Here is an 18,158-nt window from a genome sequence, read left to right on the forward strand (position 1 = left end):
GAGAACAGCCATATAACTCAAACAAGCTCACTTTTTTCAGAATGCACGGAATTATACAACAGATGCCCTATGACTAAGGCAAGACATATAGAGATAGGGCCAGCAAAGTGCATTTTATCCAAGATGAAAAAATATATATTTATTTTTATTGAGTCTGTGATCTAGAATGACAAAAATTCTGGCCACAGATGAAGCAGTACCAGTAGTAGTAGCAGTAGTAGCAGCAGCTGTTGTTGTTGTTGATTAAATTTCTATACCATCCTTCATTTGAAGATCACAGGGAGGTTTACAATATAAGAACCCATATAAGACCATAAGAGCAAACACACCCACACTCACATAGTTTAAAAGGTCATAGATTGTTTAAATAGTCAAAGGCCTGGGAGAAGAGGAATGTTTTTGCCTGGCACCTAAAGATATATAAGGCTGATGCCAGGCAAGCAACCTTCTAAACCAAATTTCTAGTCATTTCAGCCTTAAGTTGAGATGGGGTGATTAGCATGAAAAAGGCAGAAAAAAATCATGCCTATGCTTAGCCAAACTTACCATTATGAAGTTTTGTAACCACTATCTCAACATCTGCTATGGAGTGTATGCTGATAAGGTTGCTATTGCTTGCATTGCAAAGTTGATGTGCGTCATCCCAGGAAGCAGTGCCACTCATTAGCATATAGCAAAATCCATTGTGGGAATGCCAATTAGGTTCACACTGGGTCTCCACATACTGCTCAACTGCTGAGAATAAATAAAACATGTGAACCATTCAGCAGGAAATATACACCGGGTGATGCGCAGAAAAAAACACACAACTTTTTTTTAAAAAAGGAAAGGCAACTATAGAATGACACTATAGCATTTTTACAATTGTAAAAACTCCCAAACGTTTCCCCTGATTTTGTAACTATTAACTATTTCTGAAAAACAAAACAGCCACACTTGGCTGAAACTCTCCTCTCACCCTTTGCACCTCTTTATTGTCTACTCTGAAGGTTTGAGACCAATAGGCATTGCAACGAATATACTTTTTGGTATGCCGTTTTTCTTGCAAGCAGGCTTCCATAACTAAGTTGTTCTTGAAGAAAGAAGTAGTTACGGAGCAGTGTGCGACAGATGCTGCAGCAGCTGTAAATATGAGTCAATTTAACTACGTAACTGCCTAACAAAAACCGAATCTACAATTTAATTCAAATTTACCTGCAAACTCTGACTGGGTATTGTTGAATGGCTTCTTGCAAACATAAGGAAGTTTATTCTCACAAGGATAACTCATCCAGGTACCTTCGTTGGCTTCCATAGCTACACAGCCAGATCCATCTAGTGGAGATGAATTCTGAATCTCTACAGGAAAAACAACAACAAGTATATAGAAATTTAAAGTTATAGTATCACATAATTATAGGGCTGGAAAGGAAGAGTTCCAAACATTTAGCACCAGAAATCATTTTTTAAAAAATAAGGCTGCAATCCTGTTCACACCTTCCTGAGAGTAATCCACTGAATACCGTGAGACTTTTTCTGAGTAGACATGCACAGAATTTGACTGGGCAACTGATCAGTGAAATGTGCTCACCTTGACTCCAGCTGACGAAATTCAACGGTGTATGATCCGACCACTGCCAGCCTCCAGAAATATCCAGCTGGTTTAATCCAATCCAGAATCTCTCTGCAATGCCTTCTTTTGCTAAAGAGTTAAAAATATTATGAGAGGAATAATACTGATTGGTTTCCACACTGTAAATTCATAGTTACCATTTAGCTGTACTGAACCTAAGTATCATCTTTCCAGGTAGCTTTCGGTTGCTAAAATAATATACATATTTAAGGTCAAACAGAAATATTTGGGCACCAGCTTATGGAGCACAGTATGTGATGTGGTTGCACAAGCATTATATGAATTTATTAGACAGTGGCTTAGTTTGTACATCATGCTCAGCAAATCCATGGCTTAAGAAGGAGCCCAAGTATCAGAGGGAGTGGAAGGAAGATGAAAAAGGAGGAGAAAGCAAAAGGAAGGGGGAGAAAAAACCAAGGGCACATTTTGGGTCCAAAATTTCTTGTGGTAGTAGGAAGCAAGTTTGTGTAGAATGGAATTTTGATAATTCTAGAGAATTGTGCAGAGGCAACTCCTTCAAGAGACAGGAGGTGGTAGCTAAGAATCTACCTTGACACTAATCCTCTTGCTAAGGTTCCATCCCCACTCCTCAATTTGGTAGTGCCAGGTTTCCCCAGAAATTCACTATATACAGTTGTACGTACTTTGAATACGGCTTAACTCGGATGCACTGGCAATGCTCAGCAAATCTCCACCTTGACTCTGGCATGAGACATATGCTTCTTTCCAAGTAAGGGCAGCCTGTGTGTTTAACTGGTAGCAATTTCCAGAATCTGCATCATGTTCCCATGCATTCTGACAACCATCCTCTGATGCAAGAGAAATAAATAATTAAAAAGCAACCACCTGGGTCCCATACCGGCACAGTAACCATGTGCTGAGAATTCCAGAAGGGGGCAATATAGATGTTTCCCCCACCCTTCACACGAAGAGCATGGTCACACATAGTTAGAATGAGGCATTGCGATGAACACGAAGTCTGCCTGCACCTCCCATATCTATGTGAAAAACGTCATTATACATTTCAGTCCGGTGGTTCTCAAAGGGTGTGCTGCACTACATTGGTGTTGCAGGAGGGGATAGCAACTGCAGCAGAAAGATTCAAGGACAATCAAAGAAACATTTAAACATTTCAGTGTAGTATAGTATATAGCATTTTAGCAATGCTACTTGCCTGGCTTTAAGCAGACACCCCATTCTTTATCTTGATCAAAACTGTAGGTTGTAGAACACCATTCACCATCTGTAAACATTTCATTGCGGGTACAATCATGATGCCATGTTCCATTAAATAGGAAAGGGAATTCACAAGGCTTTCCATAGGAATTTCCGTCCTTCGTATAAACCTCTGTAGGGGGAAAAATGGTTTTGACATTTGAGGGGAGGGGGGAATGGATATGAACACATGGTAAGGTAAAGGTAAAGGGACCCCTGACCATTAGGTCCAGTCGTGGCCGACTCTGGGGTTGCGGCGCTCATCTCGCTTTATTGGCCGAGGGAGCCGGCGTACAGCTTCCGGGTCATGTGGCCAGCATGACGAAGCTGCTTCTGGCGAACCAGAGCAGTGCACGGAAACACCGTTTACCTTCCCACCGGAGCGGTACCTATTTATCTACTTGCACTTTGACGTGCTTTCAAACTGCTAGGTTGGCAGGAGCAGGGACAGAGCAACAGGAGCTCACCCCGTTGCGGGGATTCGAACCACCAACCTTCTGATCGGCAAGTCCTAGGCTCTGCGGTTTAACCCACAGTGCCACCCGCGTCCCTTGAACGCATGGTAAACTGAACCAATATTAAGACACTGTTGGAGTCATTCAGAAGTAAAGATTATTGGCACATGCAAGCTATTATTTACAGGTATATATGTGACACAGTTGCAGTATATCTTAATATAATGCTGTAGGAAAATGCTTAGCATTTCAGCCATATGCACTTCATGCAATTCATTATTATTATTTTCTCAATTAAACAAAATGGTTTTTTGTGTTGTTTTCACCGTACTTTATGTGAGGGCATAAATATGGATATATAAAACAAATTAATATGATAAGAACCGTAGAAGCCAAAAATCACTCAACAGTGAACTCTTGAAATTAAAAATGTCTCATGGCCCAAACCTATGGTCCCATACTGAGCAGCTTTTGGGGCGTGGGTATAGTCCAGGAGGTGGTGGTGGGGCAATTGCCCCCTCTAAATCAAGTAAATAAAAATATTTAACTAACTGACCAATTGCATTGGAGATAACTCGGTTCTCCCCCACCTCAACATAAAGCCTGCCTCCCGTAAAATAAATCCTGGGTACGCCCATGTTTTGGGTTCAATGCTTTGGGAAAGGCATAACTAGGGCATCTCAAACAGCAAAGCTATTCCTGGGATATGTCAGTTCAGCACCAGCTACACTGATACACCTCGCTCCTGATGGTGTGCTGCACTATGCAGCCTCCCAACCAACATTTGGGGTTGCTAGCATTAATGGAATGTTGCCACAATCCCACAGAAGACACTTATAACAGCAAATACTCATGAGCGCCTCCTTAGTAAGGATCTGCCCTGCTTGCTGGGAAAAAGGAGTAGATTTAACTGTGTTGGTAGTGCAAGTCACTCTCAAAACACTTTTTTTAAAAAAGTGAGAATAAGCCTCAAGGCAGAGACCAATACTGTTTCTAGGGCTTCACAATTCACACAACCTTCTTCCCTGTAGCAGTTTCATCTACTTATTGACATATCAAGCTTTCAACCTCATCAAGGTAATAACTAATGCATTCTTTCGCAACTACTGGAAATTCTGAGAGATGGCTGGCAACAGAGCTGCAGTTCTTGCATGCCATTCATGCATGTCTCAATTTTTAAAATTTGCCTTAGGGCAGAACAATCCTGTTCCTGCCCAGGGAGTCATTAAAGAACTATTGCATCTCTGCCAGCTTCTGCAGATCAGGGAAGAAGGAGGGGGTGGTGTTAGGAGTTATTTTGTGCTCCCCTCACCACTGTACCAGAGTCCAGGCCCCTCTCTGGGAGCTGGCCTGACATAGGATCCAATGGATCCTGTAGCCCCTGCCCCCAAATGGTCCATTTTCATGCCTCCACTGGCTACCACCTGCTCAGGTGAGGGCTGGGCCTACATCACAGCAAAACCCTCAACAGCAGGACTCCAAACCACTGGCAGAAAGGGGTTCATCCTCTATCCTAACCCACCTATTGAGCTATCAATATTGAGGAGGATAGGGAAGGATTTCAATCTTAGTTTCTTCTCAGGTTGTTGTTTTTTTGTAAAATACTCACGGCAATATTGGTGGTAGGAAGCATTCAATCAAACAAACAAACAATGTATGAATTTGAAAAGTGAAACAGAAAATATGTCTTGCCAGGAGTAGGAAAGTAATAACTGAAAAAGCCTGGACACCTGCAGGAATTCCCCCCACCCTAGATTCTGGCAAAGTATACATACAAAATACATAAACATAAATCTAAAGTCATAAAACAAGCATTTTGTATTCAGGAGAAAGACATTTTCTTGACTTTTGAACTGCTTTGCTGCTCTGGAAGGGAGCAACTGAAATAGTCTTTAGCTTTGTTGTGACCCAAGAGGGAGGGAGTATGTACATGTTTGACTGAAAACCCAAACCAGTCAATGACAAAATAATCAGATGAGTAAGAGGTGCTAGTAACTTCTCAGGTTTGTTTGAGGATTATTATTTTTTGAAATGTGTACAGGGGGCTGTGGAGTTGACCACAGCAGTGGCACGTAGGAATGTATGGGTGATTAACTTTCCCTTCAAGTTGCTTTTTGCAGCAAAATCCACCAGTCTCAAGGGTCCTTTTTTCTCCCATGGGTGAGAAAAAAATAATACAGTGGTACCTCAGGTTACATACGCTTCAGGTTACAGACTCCACTAACCCAGAAATATTACCTCGGGTTAAGAACTTTGCTTCAGGATGACAACAGAAATCGTGCTCTGGTTGCGCAGTGGCAGCAGGAGGCCCCATTAGCTAAAGTGGTGCTTCAGGTTAAGAACAGTTTCAGGTTAAGAATGGACCTCCGGAACGAGGTACTTAACCCGAGGTACCACGGTAATCACACCCTCTCCTCATAATGGCTGCTAGTATGAACTTCAGTCCCAGTTTCCCTTTCAAAAAACCAACACCTCAGGAGACTTGACTGCAGGGTTGTTGCCTCCCTACCCCACTTAAACACTTCTGGGATACTTTATGGGTCCGTCATAAATTCTTTCAACAGGTCAACACTCTCTCAGCAAAATAGCCCCACACCTAGCAATGTGAATACAATAACGATGGGGCTTTATCTGCGCTTGCATCATGGAGCAACTTTTAAATGTTTACAAAGTGGGTGTGCTTACGTCACATTTTTCAATAATAAAGTAAGACCTGAACCATCGACTCTTGCCTTTACTGCTACCTGTTGTGTTTTGATAGGCACACTACTGCCTAACCAGGGCCTAAGCACTAAACTCCTGGATTTCTGGACTGTTTTCCATGGGCAGCAACCTCAACTCAACCAGGAGAACTAAAAACTAGCTTTAAAAATGAAACTGAAAACTCTGTCTCCAGGCAGTGACCGTGTCACTCTATATGGCTAGCTCTGCTTTCCTAAATGTCAACTGCACCTATGACTTCATTTATTGGCTAAAGACCCTGAAAGGCAGTATAAGGGTCATTTCTCACAAAACCAGCAGGCAGAATAATGCCTGCACATTTTGCCTCATATCTTGAGATCTACAAGACCTAGAGACTTGCTTTTATTTTTTATTAATGACCGTAGGGGTTCTACAGCTCAAATAGGGGACTTTGCCCCCACTTCAGAAACCAATGCCTCAAAGTCAGTGGAGCCGATAAGGAAAAACAGTCAAGTGGACTGGAAGTGATAGTGCAAAACTAGCCAGCCTACCTATGTTACCTGCTTCAACTGGCAAAGCTGGTCTTGACTGCTTTGTAGAAAAAAAGGCTACTATTGTACGACAACTATGCATTTCTACTCTGGTTTAACCTAACAAATTTGCAGATTCTTACTCACTCAATCAAAGTGGATCTTTAAGGTCTGCCTGAAATTGTCACCTGTTTCGCTGCAATTAGTGTGGCTCAAACTATGGTAGATGCAAACACCCAAAAATTGTCTGGTGGCTGCAGCCTCTGCCAACTCTATAGATGTGGTAGCCCTTTCAAACTCAGTAGGAATTATTATATACAGTAATATATAAAGCACCTATGTTTTTTTTCTATGCACTGTACTGAGGGATTGAACACCACAGTATGCATCGATAGCCTTATAAGCTATTTGACAAAACCAAAAATGAAAAAAGAATGGGAAGGGGAGGGGGGAGAAAGCAGATCCAAGCATTAATGCTTCATAGTTACATAAACACAGAAAGAAAATTATGCCTAGAAATTGCAGTGTGGCACACTGTAAAGCACATTTGAAGCAGATTTCACATTCCCACCACCCCTCAAAGTATTCTGGGCACTGTCGTTTACCCCTCACAACATTATAATTCCCAACACCTTTAATAAACTACAGTACCCAGAAATCTTTGAGTGGGAAAATGTGTTTTGAATGTGCTTTAAAGGTATAGTGTGTATCCAAACCAAGTTTCTCCCCAGCAACAGGGAAAGACAAAATTACCTGCATTGAGGTAAATTTTCACTTGCTTGGGCACGTCAGAACATTTTCCTCAGCGAGAACCACAAATTCACAAAGAGTTTGGGTTTGTAAACTAGGGGTGCTTACTATGCAGCTAATTAGAAAACACAGGTTGAAATACACTGACAATCCTCACAACACACACACACACACACACACACACACACACACACACACACAGTGTTTCCTGGGCACTTAAGTGGGGGTTGAGGCAGCAACCGTGTGTCCAGGGCATAAAGCCTAATCATTATGGCACCATTTGCAAGTTCTCCCACTTCTCACTGTTACACTTTATACTGCATACATTGTTCATGTTTCTCTAGTGTTTGAGCTGTATTCAGCACACACTGGTCTTCTCATCATGTTAGTGTGTGACCGCCCCTGCTTAAATTCTCTTCATAATAATAATGTTACTGTTAGCGGTAAATCCAGCCATGGACTTATGTCACCCAGAGTCTTGAGGGCCAAACTGCTCAGCGCAGCACTTAAATTTCATTTAAATCATGCATATTGCTATGATTTTAACTGTAGGCCATATTGAGGATTTTTATAGTGGAAACACATAGGAATTTGTTTTAAAGCAAACAGAATAAAATTAAATATGGGATATCTTTATAGCTTACAACTTGAAAATATGTTTTTTATTCCTTATGAGTAAAACTTGACATATTTTTTAAACAACAACTCGATTAAACTTGGGAAGACTACAAGGGTCTAGGTAAAATGGTCCTGGGAGCCAGATCAGGCCTACCGGCAAAGCAGCTGGCTGCAAAACGAGATTATTCACGTTTATTATTTGTAGATCATCTTCATTAACTAGGCTAAACCACATGTGTTCTCACTACTCGTCATTCTAGTTTTACAGCATAGTGTTTCACATTTTGTTTGAACTAAACATGGTCCATAATAATAATAATAAACAACAGCTAGTAGTTGAAAAATGAAGGTATGCCTGTTGTTTTAGTTTTCTTTCTCCCATGCCATTTCTGGCATGCTTGAGGATCTGTTAACTGTGGGCAGCATTTACCTAACCACCCCTGTCTGCACAAACCTTGCACAAGGACTTCTGCTTGCTCAACAGGACTCTTCACTCACACACACCCACTCCTAGAAATTGGCCTTGGGGGTGCAGGAACCATCAGAAAAGCACGAGGGGGGAGGAAAGGAGGTATAGCTGGCAAGCTGCAATGCTTGCACATAAGAATAGATTGTAATAGCATGATTAAATATTTTCAGTCTGCATTTTTTACAGCATCTGTATGTGTCTACACAGAAGTAAAGCCTGCCGAGTTCAGTGAGACTTTCTCCCAGGTAAAGGAATATATGGTTACAGCCTTCATTGGATTCTTATTTAAAAGGGCTATTATCCCTGGGACCTTCTACCAAAAGCAAGTCCCATAATAGTGGTGCAGAGCAGTGTGTTACATTTAGACCTGGGAAACTTGAGTTGAAAACCCAGCTCAGCCATGCACAATGTTGTGTAAGTCATTATTACTAAATCTGCTATTTCCTAATCTGTAAAACTGATACGACCTACGATTAGGGTTCAGAGTTTGATAGGTACAAAAAGATTTGGCCAATTGGTTAAATAATCTATTATTTTTAAAGCATTCATGTTTTGATATCATAATAACTATAATCATCCACAAATACAACACTCAGGCCAGCTTTTTTTTTTTTAAAAAAAATGTTAGATAACCCTTACTGTAAAGCAAAGGGACCCGGGTGGCGCTGTGGGTTAAACCACAGAGCCTAGGACTTGCCGATCAGAAGGTTGGCAGTTTGAATCCCCGCGACTGGGTGAGCTCCCGTTGCTCGGTCCCTGCTCCTGCCAACCTAGCAGTTCGACAGCACGTCAAAGTGCAAGTAGATAAACGGCGTTTCCGTGCGCTGCTCTGGCTTGCCAGAAGCAGCTTAGTCATGCTGGCCACATGACCCAGAAGCTGTACGCCGGCTCCCTCAGCCAATAAAGCGAGATACCGTATTTTTCGCCCTATACAACGCACCGTCCCATAAGGCGCACCTAGTTTTTTGGGGGGAAATAAAGGGGGAAAATTATTTCCCACGCATGCGCGGGGCTGGGGAAGCCCAAGCTTCCCCCGACCCCAGTCCCCAAACAGGCAGCTCTCCGCAAGCCGCCGGAGCCCAGCGCTGGCTCCCGCTGCTTGCTGAGAGGTCCGCGAAGCCTGGACGCGCTGAGCTCAGCGCGGGCAGGCTTCAGCATGCAGGCAACTCTCCGCAAGCAGCGGGAGCCCAGCGCAGGGCTCCCGCTGCTTGCGGAGAGGTGTGCGAAGCCTGGAGAGCGAGAGGGGTCGGTGCGCACTGACCCCTCTCGCTCTCCAGGCTTCAGCGAAAGCCTGCATTCGCCCCATAGGACGCACACACATTTCCCCTTCATTTTTGGAGGGGAAAAAGTGCGTCCTATACGGCGAAAAATACGGTAAGCGCCGCAACCCAAGAGTCGGCCACGACTGGCCCTAATGGTCAGGGCTCCCTTTACCTTTACTGTAAACAATACTGAGTTTGAGCCAGATTAAGTTTTCTTTAATCTCATTAAAATCAATGAAATTTACATTAGTCATGCCTATCCTAAACTCACTTAACGGGGAGTAAGTCCCAACTGAACTCAAAGGGGCTTACTTCTCAATATACAAGTACAGGATTGCACTACCAGTCAGAACTTAAACTGGACCTGATCCATTAACTTTAGAAAAGACTGCAATTAATCACTTTATCACACTTTTATTCTGCCATTCCAAGGAGCTCAGGGAGGTGTACTAGTCATTAGTACCTAATGAGCTTCCATGGGTTTGTGAAGATTTGGATCCAAGATTTCCTAAGTCTGTAAACATTAGACAGAACCACTGTTGACTGTCTACTCTTTAACTCTTTTCAAAATCAGCATTTACCTACGTATTTACTTAACTGAAACTCGTGTGCAAACCGCTCCTTTCCCCAGATAAAAACAAATGAGAAGGAAAATACATACTGCGATAAGGGAGTTTGCAAATAGTATCACTGGAATTGCTTCTTCTCCAGGTATCAGAAGAGTTTATGCTTGCTGTCACAATTCCATTCTGTAAAGTCAGCTTGTTCTCAGATGCAGATGATATTGAGGCATCGTCACAGCGCCACCACAGTGAAAGATCTGAGTCACAATCCACCACTTTCAAGGGATTCTGGGATTTGGCAGTTTCTAGTCCAAGGCACTTTTGGGACCCCAAGTTAAAAAGGCGATGCTGGGAGACCCATGTCCATAAGGTCTCTTCTGTTCCTTGGCAGTCTCCTGTTGTTATCTGCTGGTTTTTAACTTGGATGCACTTGTTGGTTTTTTCATGGCGGATGGTGAAGACATTGTTATCTGCGTTAGAAAAGAGGCATATGCTTTGGTGAGGTTTTTTCCTGTGATTTGCAGTGGGGAAACAATACTATACTGGAGGTACATTAAGAAAATACTTCCTGGAAAGTACTACCACCAACTAAATGTGTGATTCTAAACATGTACGGTAATTCCCAATACAGAAAGTTGCTGCTCTGTAAATTTACTGCTATGTAAAATGTACTCCAACTATAAATTTGTTAAGCCTGATCAAGGCTGAACTGATCAGGGTAACTCATCAAATAAATGGGCAAAGGGAATTGATAAGGTTTGTTTGTTGGTTGGTTTGGTGTGTGTGTAATTCTAGGTTTATTAGAATCAAATGTATTGTTTAGAAACAATAGGAATGTGTTCATTAGAACTTTTTTTTAAAAGTCTTATCTATAACTTATAAAAGTAGAAAACTTTTTAATTTAGCATGAAGTGGTAAGTTACCCAAGTTCTGTAAACCAGAGGTCCTAGAGCTTAAATCATTTATCACACCTTAGGGACAATAGAACACAGCTCACTTTTACCTTGAACAAGGAACCCGTGGCATCCAGATATTGCTGGAATACAGCTCCCATTAGGCCCAAGTGGTATAAGCAATGGACTAGGATGGTGGAAGTTGGAGTCCAATATCATCTTGATGGCCACAGGTTCCTCTTTTCTGACCTTGACTTTTATTAGTCTCTAGATACGACGTTTCCCAAACCTGGGTCTCCAGCTGTTTTTGTTTTTGGACTACAATTCCCATTATCCCTGACCACTGGCCCTGCTAGCTAGGGATGATGGGAAACCCTGCTTTAACTTTTTTGAAGTCCAAAGTAGTTGCAACTCATCGTGAAATTTATCCCAGATAGCCCTAAGCACCTTGACTGAAATGGAAGTAAATTCTGTGATGAGCAAATCTTATATAAAAGCACAAGCTAAATTGTGTGGTTTTTGTCTAATTTACACTAGAGCAAACAATCCCAGGGGACAGCCATGTATGGAGATGGTTAAACCTCCTTTGTCCTGTAGGAAAATGTGTGTTTGTTACATTCTGTATGTGTGTGTGTGTGTCTATTAAATTACTGGTACTTTTTTTTATAAAAAAAAAAGATCATAGTGTCGAAGTAGTAATTGCTCTGTTAAATAAAGCTATGGAAAATAGCAAGTTAACTGGGACATAAAATATTTATTCAGAATTCATTAGCCTGAATGCTGGAATTTTATATACAAAAGCTTCTAGCTGGAGAGAAGTATGTTTGTGCACTCACAGCCCACTCAGGGCCTATTCCTTGGAGTCATGCCTCCAGCAATTTGCTGGAAGAAAACAATTGTGCTGTGTTTTATGCCTTCAGCTGAAATGCGCTATGCAAGTTCTATTTCATTTCTAAAATGTCACCCAGTGCTGGAGCAGGCTGCTGAATACTCAAGAAAATAAACAAACAATACCCCACCCAACCCCTCATGGATAATTCTGTGGGAAGGGGGGGGGGGAGCATAAGAACAGTCAGTATTCAATCTCTTAACTTGGCATTAAGACATGAGCACAGGAATAATAAATCGGCCTGGTGTTCAGTCTTATTGGGAGTGCAATATTCTCTTTATTTGATTTGATTTATAGTTTGCAGCCTTCGGAGTGTGTGTGTGTTCTGTAGTTAGACAATATAACAATAAAGTCTTAGTACTGTAGTTCCTAATTTGTAACTGATTATGGCATTGATTTTTAATAAACTTTCCATAACTTTTGTTTTTTAAACAGCCAGAAATTAACTAAAACCTTATCGCTGACATGGTGTATAGTATAATAGCTTGCTTCATTAAATAAAGGGGTAGGCAGATTTAAGAGCTGCCATCTTATGGCTGGCAACACATTCTAAAATGTCACTTATGAAAAACAAAAGAATAGCACCAGAAGATATATTTTATGTAGTACACTATTTCCTCTGGCACACAATAATCTCTTTACTCTTCATGTTTCCTGAAACTGCTGAGACTCAAGCTTACTTGATCATCAGAAATCTGACCCATGTGATTTGAATCTCAAGAGGAATCCACTCCTAGCTATAATCACCCCTCATCCAGCATTAGAAGTGAGCACATCGATCCCATGAGGTTCAATCCTGTCACATAAGTATTTATTGTTTATCATCTCCGCAGGCTCAGCAAGCTAATCCACACCTCAACACCATTTTAAACCACACACCACTCACAAAATGTAAATGCTAAACAACCAAGTTTCTAAATAGATAAAGAAGAGGATCAAGAAAGCCTGAGTTCACCATCTTTTACATAAGCAGTATTTCTCCTGCAGCTGAAGAAAACCCAGTAACCAGAGAGGAACTAATTCAGAGTGTAATGCTGATGACGCCAAGGTTGCAGGTTCGATTCCTATGTATTTTCCGGCATTGCAGTGGGTTGGACTGGATCAGGCTTCCTCAAACTCGGCCCTCCAGATGTTTTGAGACTACAATTCCCATCATCCCTGACCACTGCTCCTGCTAGCTAGGGATCATCGGGCCGAGTTTGAGGAAGCCTGGACTAGATGATCCTCAGGGTCTCTTCCAACATTACAATTCTATGATTCTCCTACATGTCCAACCACAAGGGGTTTCCTATGATTAACAATGTCAGCTAAGGTAGCTGGAAAGTGCCTCCATCTTAAAATGTTTTGAAGTTCTCAAGATTTTCTGCAGACAGATATAGGACAGCCTGAGTTGTTTATGTGACAGCAGTTAAAACTAACCCCACTTAACAGAGTTGCAAGGAAAATGTTAAGACACACAAAGGATTTTTTTTAAAGAGTAAGCTACATATGGAAGCAAACATCACATCTTGGAATATAAATGATGGAGCATTATGAGAGTCCTTCCAATGGTGCAAGCAATGATAAGAAAATCATTATTGTAAAAGGTAATGAGAATTGTAGGCATGGGATACTGAATTGGGCCATTGGTCCATTGAGCTCTGTACTCTCTGCACTGACTGGCAGTGGATCTCCAGTGTTTCAGACAAGGGGGCATTACCATTGCTACCTGGAGATGCAAACTGATGCAAATGTTACAGATACAATGCCTAAATTCACAGAAAAGTTAAACCCAGAAAGGCAACAAGTCATTTGCAACTGGGACTGCAACACCTTGAGAGGCAGAAGCAGAATAAACTATTCAACATAAGATAAATTATTATGCATGTGTAATTTGTACAAGTTGATGTATAAACATGGACTCCTCTTTTGTGTGCAGAATTTATGTTACCTTGGAAAAGCTAGCAAACACACAAGCACAAGGACAGCAACAGCAGTTAAGTCATGCCAACAAAGAATAGACTGCCTATAATCAGAGACAGCATGTTTCTGATCACTGGCTGTGCGGAGAAAACATCATGGGGTGTCTCTTTCTGTCACGTCCCACTTGCAAGCTTTTCTGGTTACTGAAGAACTGTGAGGTTTCAGCCCGAAGTCCCCACTTAAACCTCAGCCACGAACATTAGGTTATGTCATCCTCACTCAGCCTTCTGCAATATGGAAATAATAGAAGACGGGCCTATTCTACAGGGCTGTTGCAGCTGTGCTAATGAATCAGAGGAGATGCTATGTAATTCTAATATATCAGCATCACCTGGCTGGCCACTGAGTAGAACTCTGGGGTGAGGCAAATGCTATATACAGTGGTACCTTGGGTTACAGACGCTTCAGGTTACAAATGCTTCAGGTTACAGACTCCGCTAACCCAGAAATAGTACCTCGGGTTAAGAACATTGCCTCAGGATGAGAGCAGAAATTGTGCGGCGCCTGTGCACCAGCAGCGGGAGGCCCCCATTAGTGGTACCTCACGTTAAGAACAGTTTCAGGTTAAGAACGGACCTCCAGAACGAATTAAGTTCTTAACCCGAGGTACCACTGTATATGCGCCAGTCTCTCACACTTGTTTCCCTCCTTTTCAAGGTCAGAGAAGAGTCTCACCCACAGTTGCCCAGCACTGTGCTGTGTAATGCACCTGGCTGCTATAGCAGCCTTGTTGCCAGCCTTGAGCCAGGAGAGTCACCTGAGGACTGTATTTCCAGCAGCAGTGGGACCAGTCGGTGCTCTGACAGCGCCATCAGCATAGGGTAGATGAGAATGAGAGCAAAGCAAGCATGTTATTATCCACACACACACACACCCTGCCCTGCATCTACACCTGAGTGCCACTTCCCTTAATTCCATGGGGAAATGCCTGTCATAGATATAGGTTCTTCAAACATGAGAATTGTAAGATATATATCTTAAGATGGGCAAACTCCTCTGCAAAAGCGGAAATCAGCTCCAGCAATCACAAATATTGTCTATAGGCAATATTTATTTAGTTATAACTTAGAGCCTTACGTTCCTAAGACCTAAGTATACAGAGACATCACATCACCTCTTTGTAGTGCAATAGCTGTCAACATTGCAGCTTTACTCCCATTGTTCTCTTCTTTCTCTTACATCTCTTCCTTTACTACTAGTTCCTTTACTTCCTTCCTGTTCTATATCAGACAAAACCAGTAACTGAAAAAAACTGAGGCAGTAAGTTCTTATTTACCCAGAGTGGTCATTGAAAAACAGCCTCAACAAGTATTTCTCACCCCTTAAGCGGTGAGGTGCCTGAAAATTGCTAGAGATCCCCAGTCAAAATAAAAAAAATAAAAAACCAACAGACCAACACGGCTACCTATCTGTAAAGATCCCCAGACCTCAATGTGTTGGAACCTATGGTAAATTGAAGAAACAATCCCTGCTATTATGCTATATTAAGGACTCTCGCATTGTAGCGTGAGCCAATTTAATGACTAGCTTGGCAAGTTTCTCCAAGTACTTTTGTACTTTACTTTTGCAGGTTTTATTTAGTTATTTCATTAATTAGGGAAATGTATATTCTTCCCTTCTCACAGTGTGGTCTCAAGTTGGGTTCTAACCGTCATGCCTTGAATTATTTGCAAGTATTCCATTAAAAAAATAAGTTTGACTGAAAGCTTTTGAGTGTATTTGAATATAACATTCAAACGCCATTAAGGCTGCAATCCTATACACACTGACCAGGAAGTCAATGGGGCTTACTTCTGAGTATACATGCATAGGATTGCACTATAAGGAAGCTTTCCGTCTTCTTCAAACATTTACTTTAGCCATTGGGAGAAAAACTGGGATGTTTATACCGTATTGGCCTGAATACAAGCCTCACTTTCCCCCCAAATTCCAACTGTGAAAAGTGTGGCTTATATTCATGACCTTACAGGAGTAAACAGCGTCAGGAGCGCAGCAAAGCGGCGTCTGCCCTATGCGTAGTCCCGTCATCTCCTTCAAGGCTGGGAAGGGAGAGAACGTGGAAGGGGAAAACCACTGGCAACGCAGCGCAGCTCCCCCCCCCCCCAATGCAGCCAGAAGCAGTGAGGAAGGGAGCAGCTTATATTCAGGTGTTTTTTTTTCTTTCCCCTCTCCAATTTTAAAGGTGTGGCTTACATTCAAGTGCAGCTTATATTCGGGCCAATATGGTACATCAAGTAAAATTAACATGACATACTTTTTAAACTTCAAATCTCAAATTAGTTTAAGAAAACTGTCTAGTTCAAAAACTCTAGAAAATCCGTATCGCTGGTGCCAATACTACCAGTTTTCAAGCTAAGTATGAGAACCAGGCATAGTGCCTGACTGGTCCAAGGATATCACATGAGCTAAATCAAGATGCCTGAACAACTACCACTGCATAACAGGTAAAGATTAAACAGGTGCAGGTGCTATTTTTGCACCATGGAAATGCAGTGAAATGAAAAATTGTGCCCGCTAAACTTTTGCAACCTTCTTTTAAAGCAGACATTGCCAGAGGTGGAGGAAGTGCCTCATCTCCCTTAGGAGAATTTGCTCTGTTGCCTGGAGGGGAAAGAAACAATCAACCTTCCTCCTGACTGTAGCCACCGAGCTCCTCAAGGTAGTTCCAACCGGTTTGTGGAATTCCCCTTCACCCACCCACGAACTGTCCTTTCTTTACTGTGAACTGGGTGGCAATTGGAGTCAGGCCAACCTTTGAGCCCCTGAGTCATGCTGCGGAAGGATTCTATTACAGAGGCTCCCCGGAGCATATAAACAACTCCTGGAAAAAGAGCAAAAAGGGTGTGTGGGAAAGCCGTTGAAAAACGGAGGTGAAAAATGCACTTGGCAATCAGGACAACAGAAGAGGAAAAACGAAAGTCTTTCTTGCCCCGCCCACTCCAGCTTGCAGGATTAAAGCACCTTCTACCGCAGTAGCTGCTAGAGGAAATCGCCTCCACCCTATTGGTGGAAAGTAGGGCTCGAACTCCTACTGGCTCGGATCTCGAGAAGCTACGCTTCTTAGTTGACAGGATAAAGGTGCTCTGCAAACGCGCTCGCGTTTTATATCCGTACTTCCCCGGGTTCCAGGCCGGAGCCCTTGGACGAAATGTGCAGGTTGCCCAGCTAAAAATAAAACACGGATTTCTGTCTAGTCACGGTTCCTTTCAAACGTAGCTCTTTCTGTCCAACGCAGGAGAAAAGAAGACATCCGTCCTACGCATCTGGGAAGACAAATGTGCTTTCCCACCCCCCCACTCCCACCCCCGGGTACTTCAGCAGGGGAAACCCACCCACCCACCACAGGGGAAAACCCCACTCGGGGCATTTCGGTTACTTCAGAAAATGCGGAACAAGCGAGGCACACTTTCAGTTTCGCAAGGCTTCGCTTCGGCGGTGCTGTCAGGGCTGACGTCCAGGGCCCCCGCTCGGCGCAAGGAGCGGAAGGGGGCGTCCCACTGCAGTGCACAGCTGGCGCCCCCCCCCATTTTGAAGTAACCGAAATAACACGCGCGCGCACATTAGCAGCTAAGGGGCCGCCCGCCCCCCTTTAGCAAAAAGCATCTGTTAAATCTATGGAATCTAACTGCGCCAAGGTGCGTCTCTTCCAAAAAAAAACCCCACCCCTCTAAGAAACTTGCACCGCGCCACAAGGAGGGGCTTCTCCCCAACAACCCTCGAGAACTTTGCGCGGGGATTTTTATTTTTTCCCGCCTTGCGGGGTTGCGCCAACGTTGGCTGGCACCAGGTTCCTCGGTCCCCAGACCGGGCGTAAAAGTGCGCGGCCAAGTTACCCGCCAGGCTGCGGTTCTTTACCTGGGGAGCAGCGCGCGCCGCAGCACAGCAAGGTGGCGAGCAGCAGGGGCGGCAGCAACAGCTGCAGCCCAGCTTCCCGGCAGGTGGTCGGCAGGAAATGCCGGCGCGCCCCCCTCCTCATCCTCCCCGCAGCGGACGGCAAAGTTGCAGCGGCAAGTGCGGAGACGGGCGGGCGCGACCGCCGCTTTCCCAGAGAAACGCTGCTCCTCTTCTCCTCCTCCTCTGGGCGCTTCCCAGGCGCTCGGTCCCCGTCGCCGCCGCCGCGCCAATGACAACGGAGCGCAACCTATTGGCGGACGTCCAGGCCAATCAGGGTTTTTTTTCGCCTTGCCCTGGTGTTAAGGCGCAAGTTGTTGCCAGGAGAAGATAGGCCGAGCAGTGCGCGCCGACGGCGAGGAGTTGC

General features: G+C 43.4%; 1 protein-coding gene across 2 annotated transcripts in view; it reads right to left on the reverse strand.

The window, feature by feature from the left end:
• LY75 (lymphocyte antigen 75) overlaps window positions 1-18,158 on the reverse strand; it is a 50,048-nt gene extending 31,890 nt beyond the window's left edge. Inside the window, exons 1-7 of one of the 2 annotated variants that reach the window (XM_083493169.1) lie at window positions 17,756-18,158; window positions 10,255-10,626; window positions 2,787-2,960; window positions 2,257-2,421; window positions 1,571-1,681; window positions 1,195-1,338; window positions 547-735 (exon numbers count right to left, since the gene is read on the reverse strand). In XM_083493169.1, coding sequence (XP_083349295.1) covers window positions 547-735; window positions 1,195-1,338; window positions 1,571-1,681; window positions 2,257-2,421; window positions 2,787-2,960; window positions 10,255-10,626; window positions 17,756-17,876 — 1,276 coding nt within the window. In that variant the 5' untranslated portion in view covers window positions 17,877-18,158. The remainder of the gene's footprint in view (window positions 1-546; window positions 736-1,194; window positions 1,339-1,570; window positions 1,682-2,256; window positions 2,422-2,786; window positions 2,961-10,254; window positions 10,627-17,755) is intronic. The other variant, XM_083493170.1, reaches the window with a different exon arrangement.

This window comes from Podarcis liolepis (assembly GCF_965112155.1).
Source record: "Podarcis liolepis genome assembly, chromosome: 1".
NCBI lineage: Eukaryota > Metazoa > Chordata > Lepidosauria > Squamata > Lacertidae > Podarcis > Podarcis liolepis.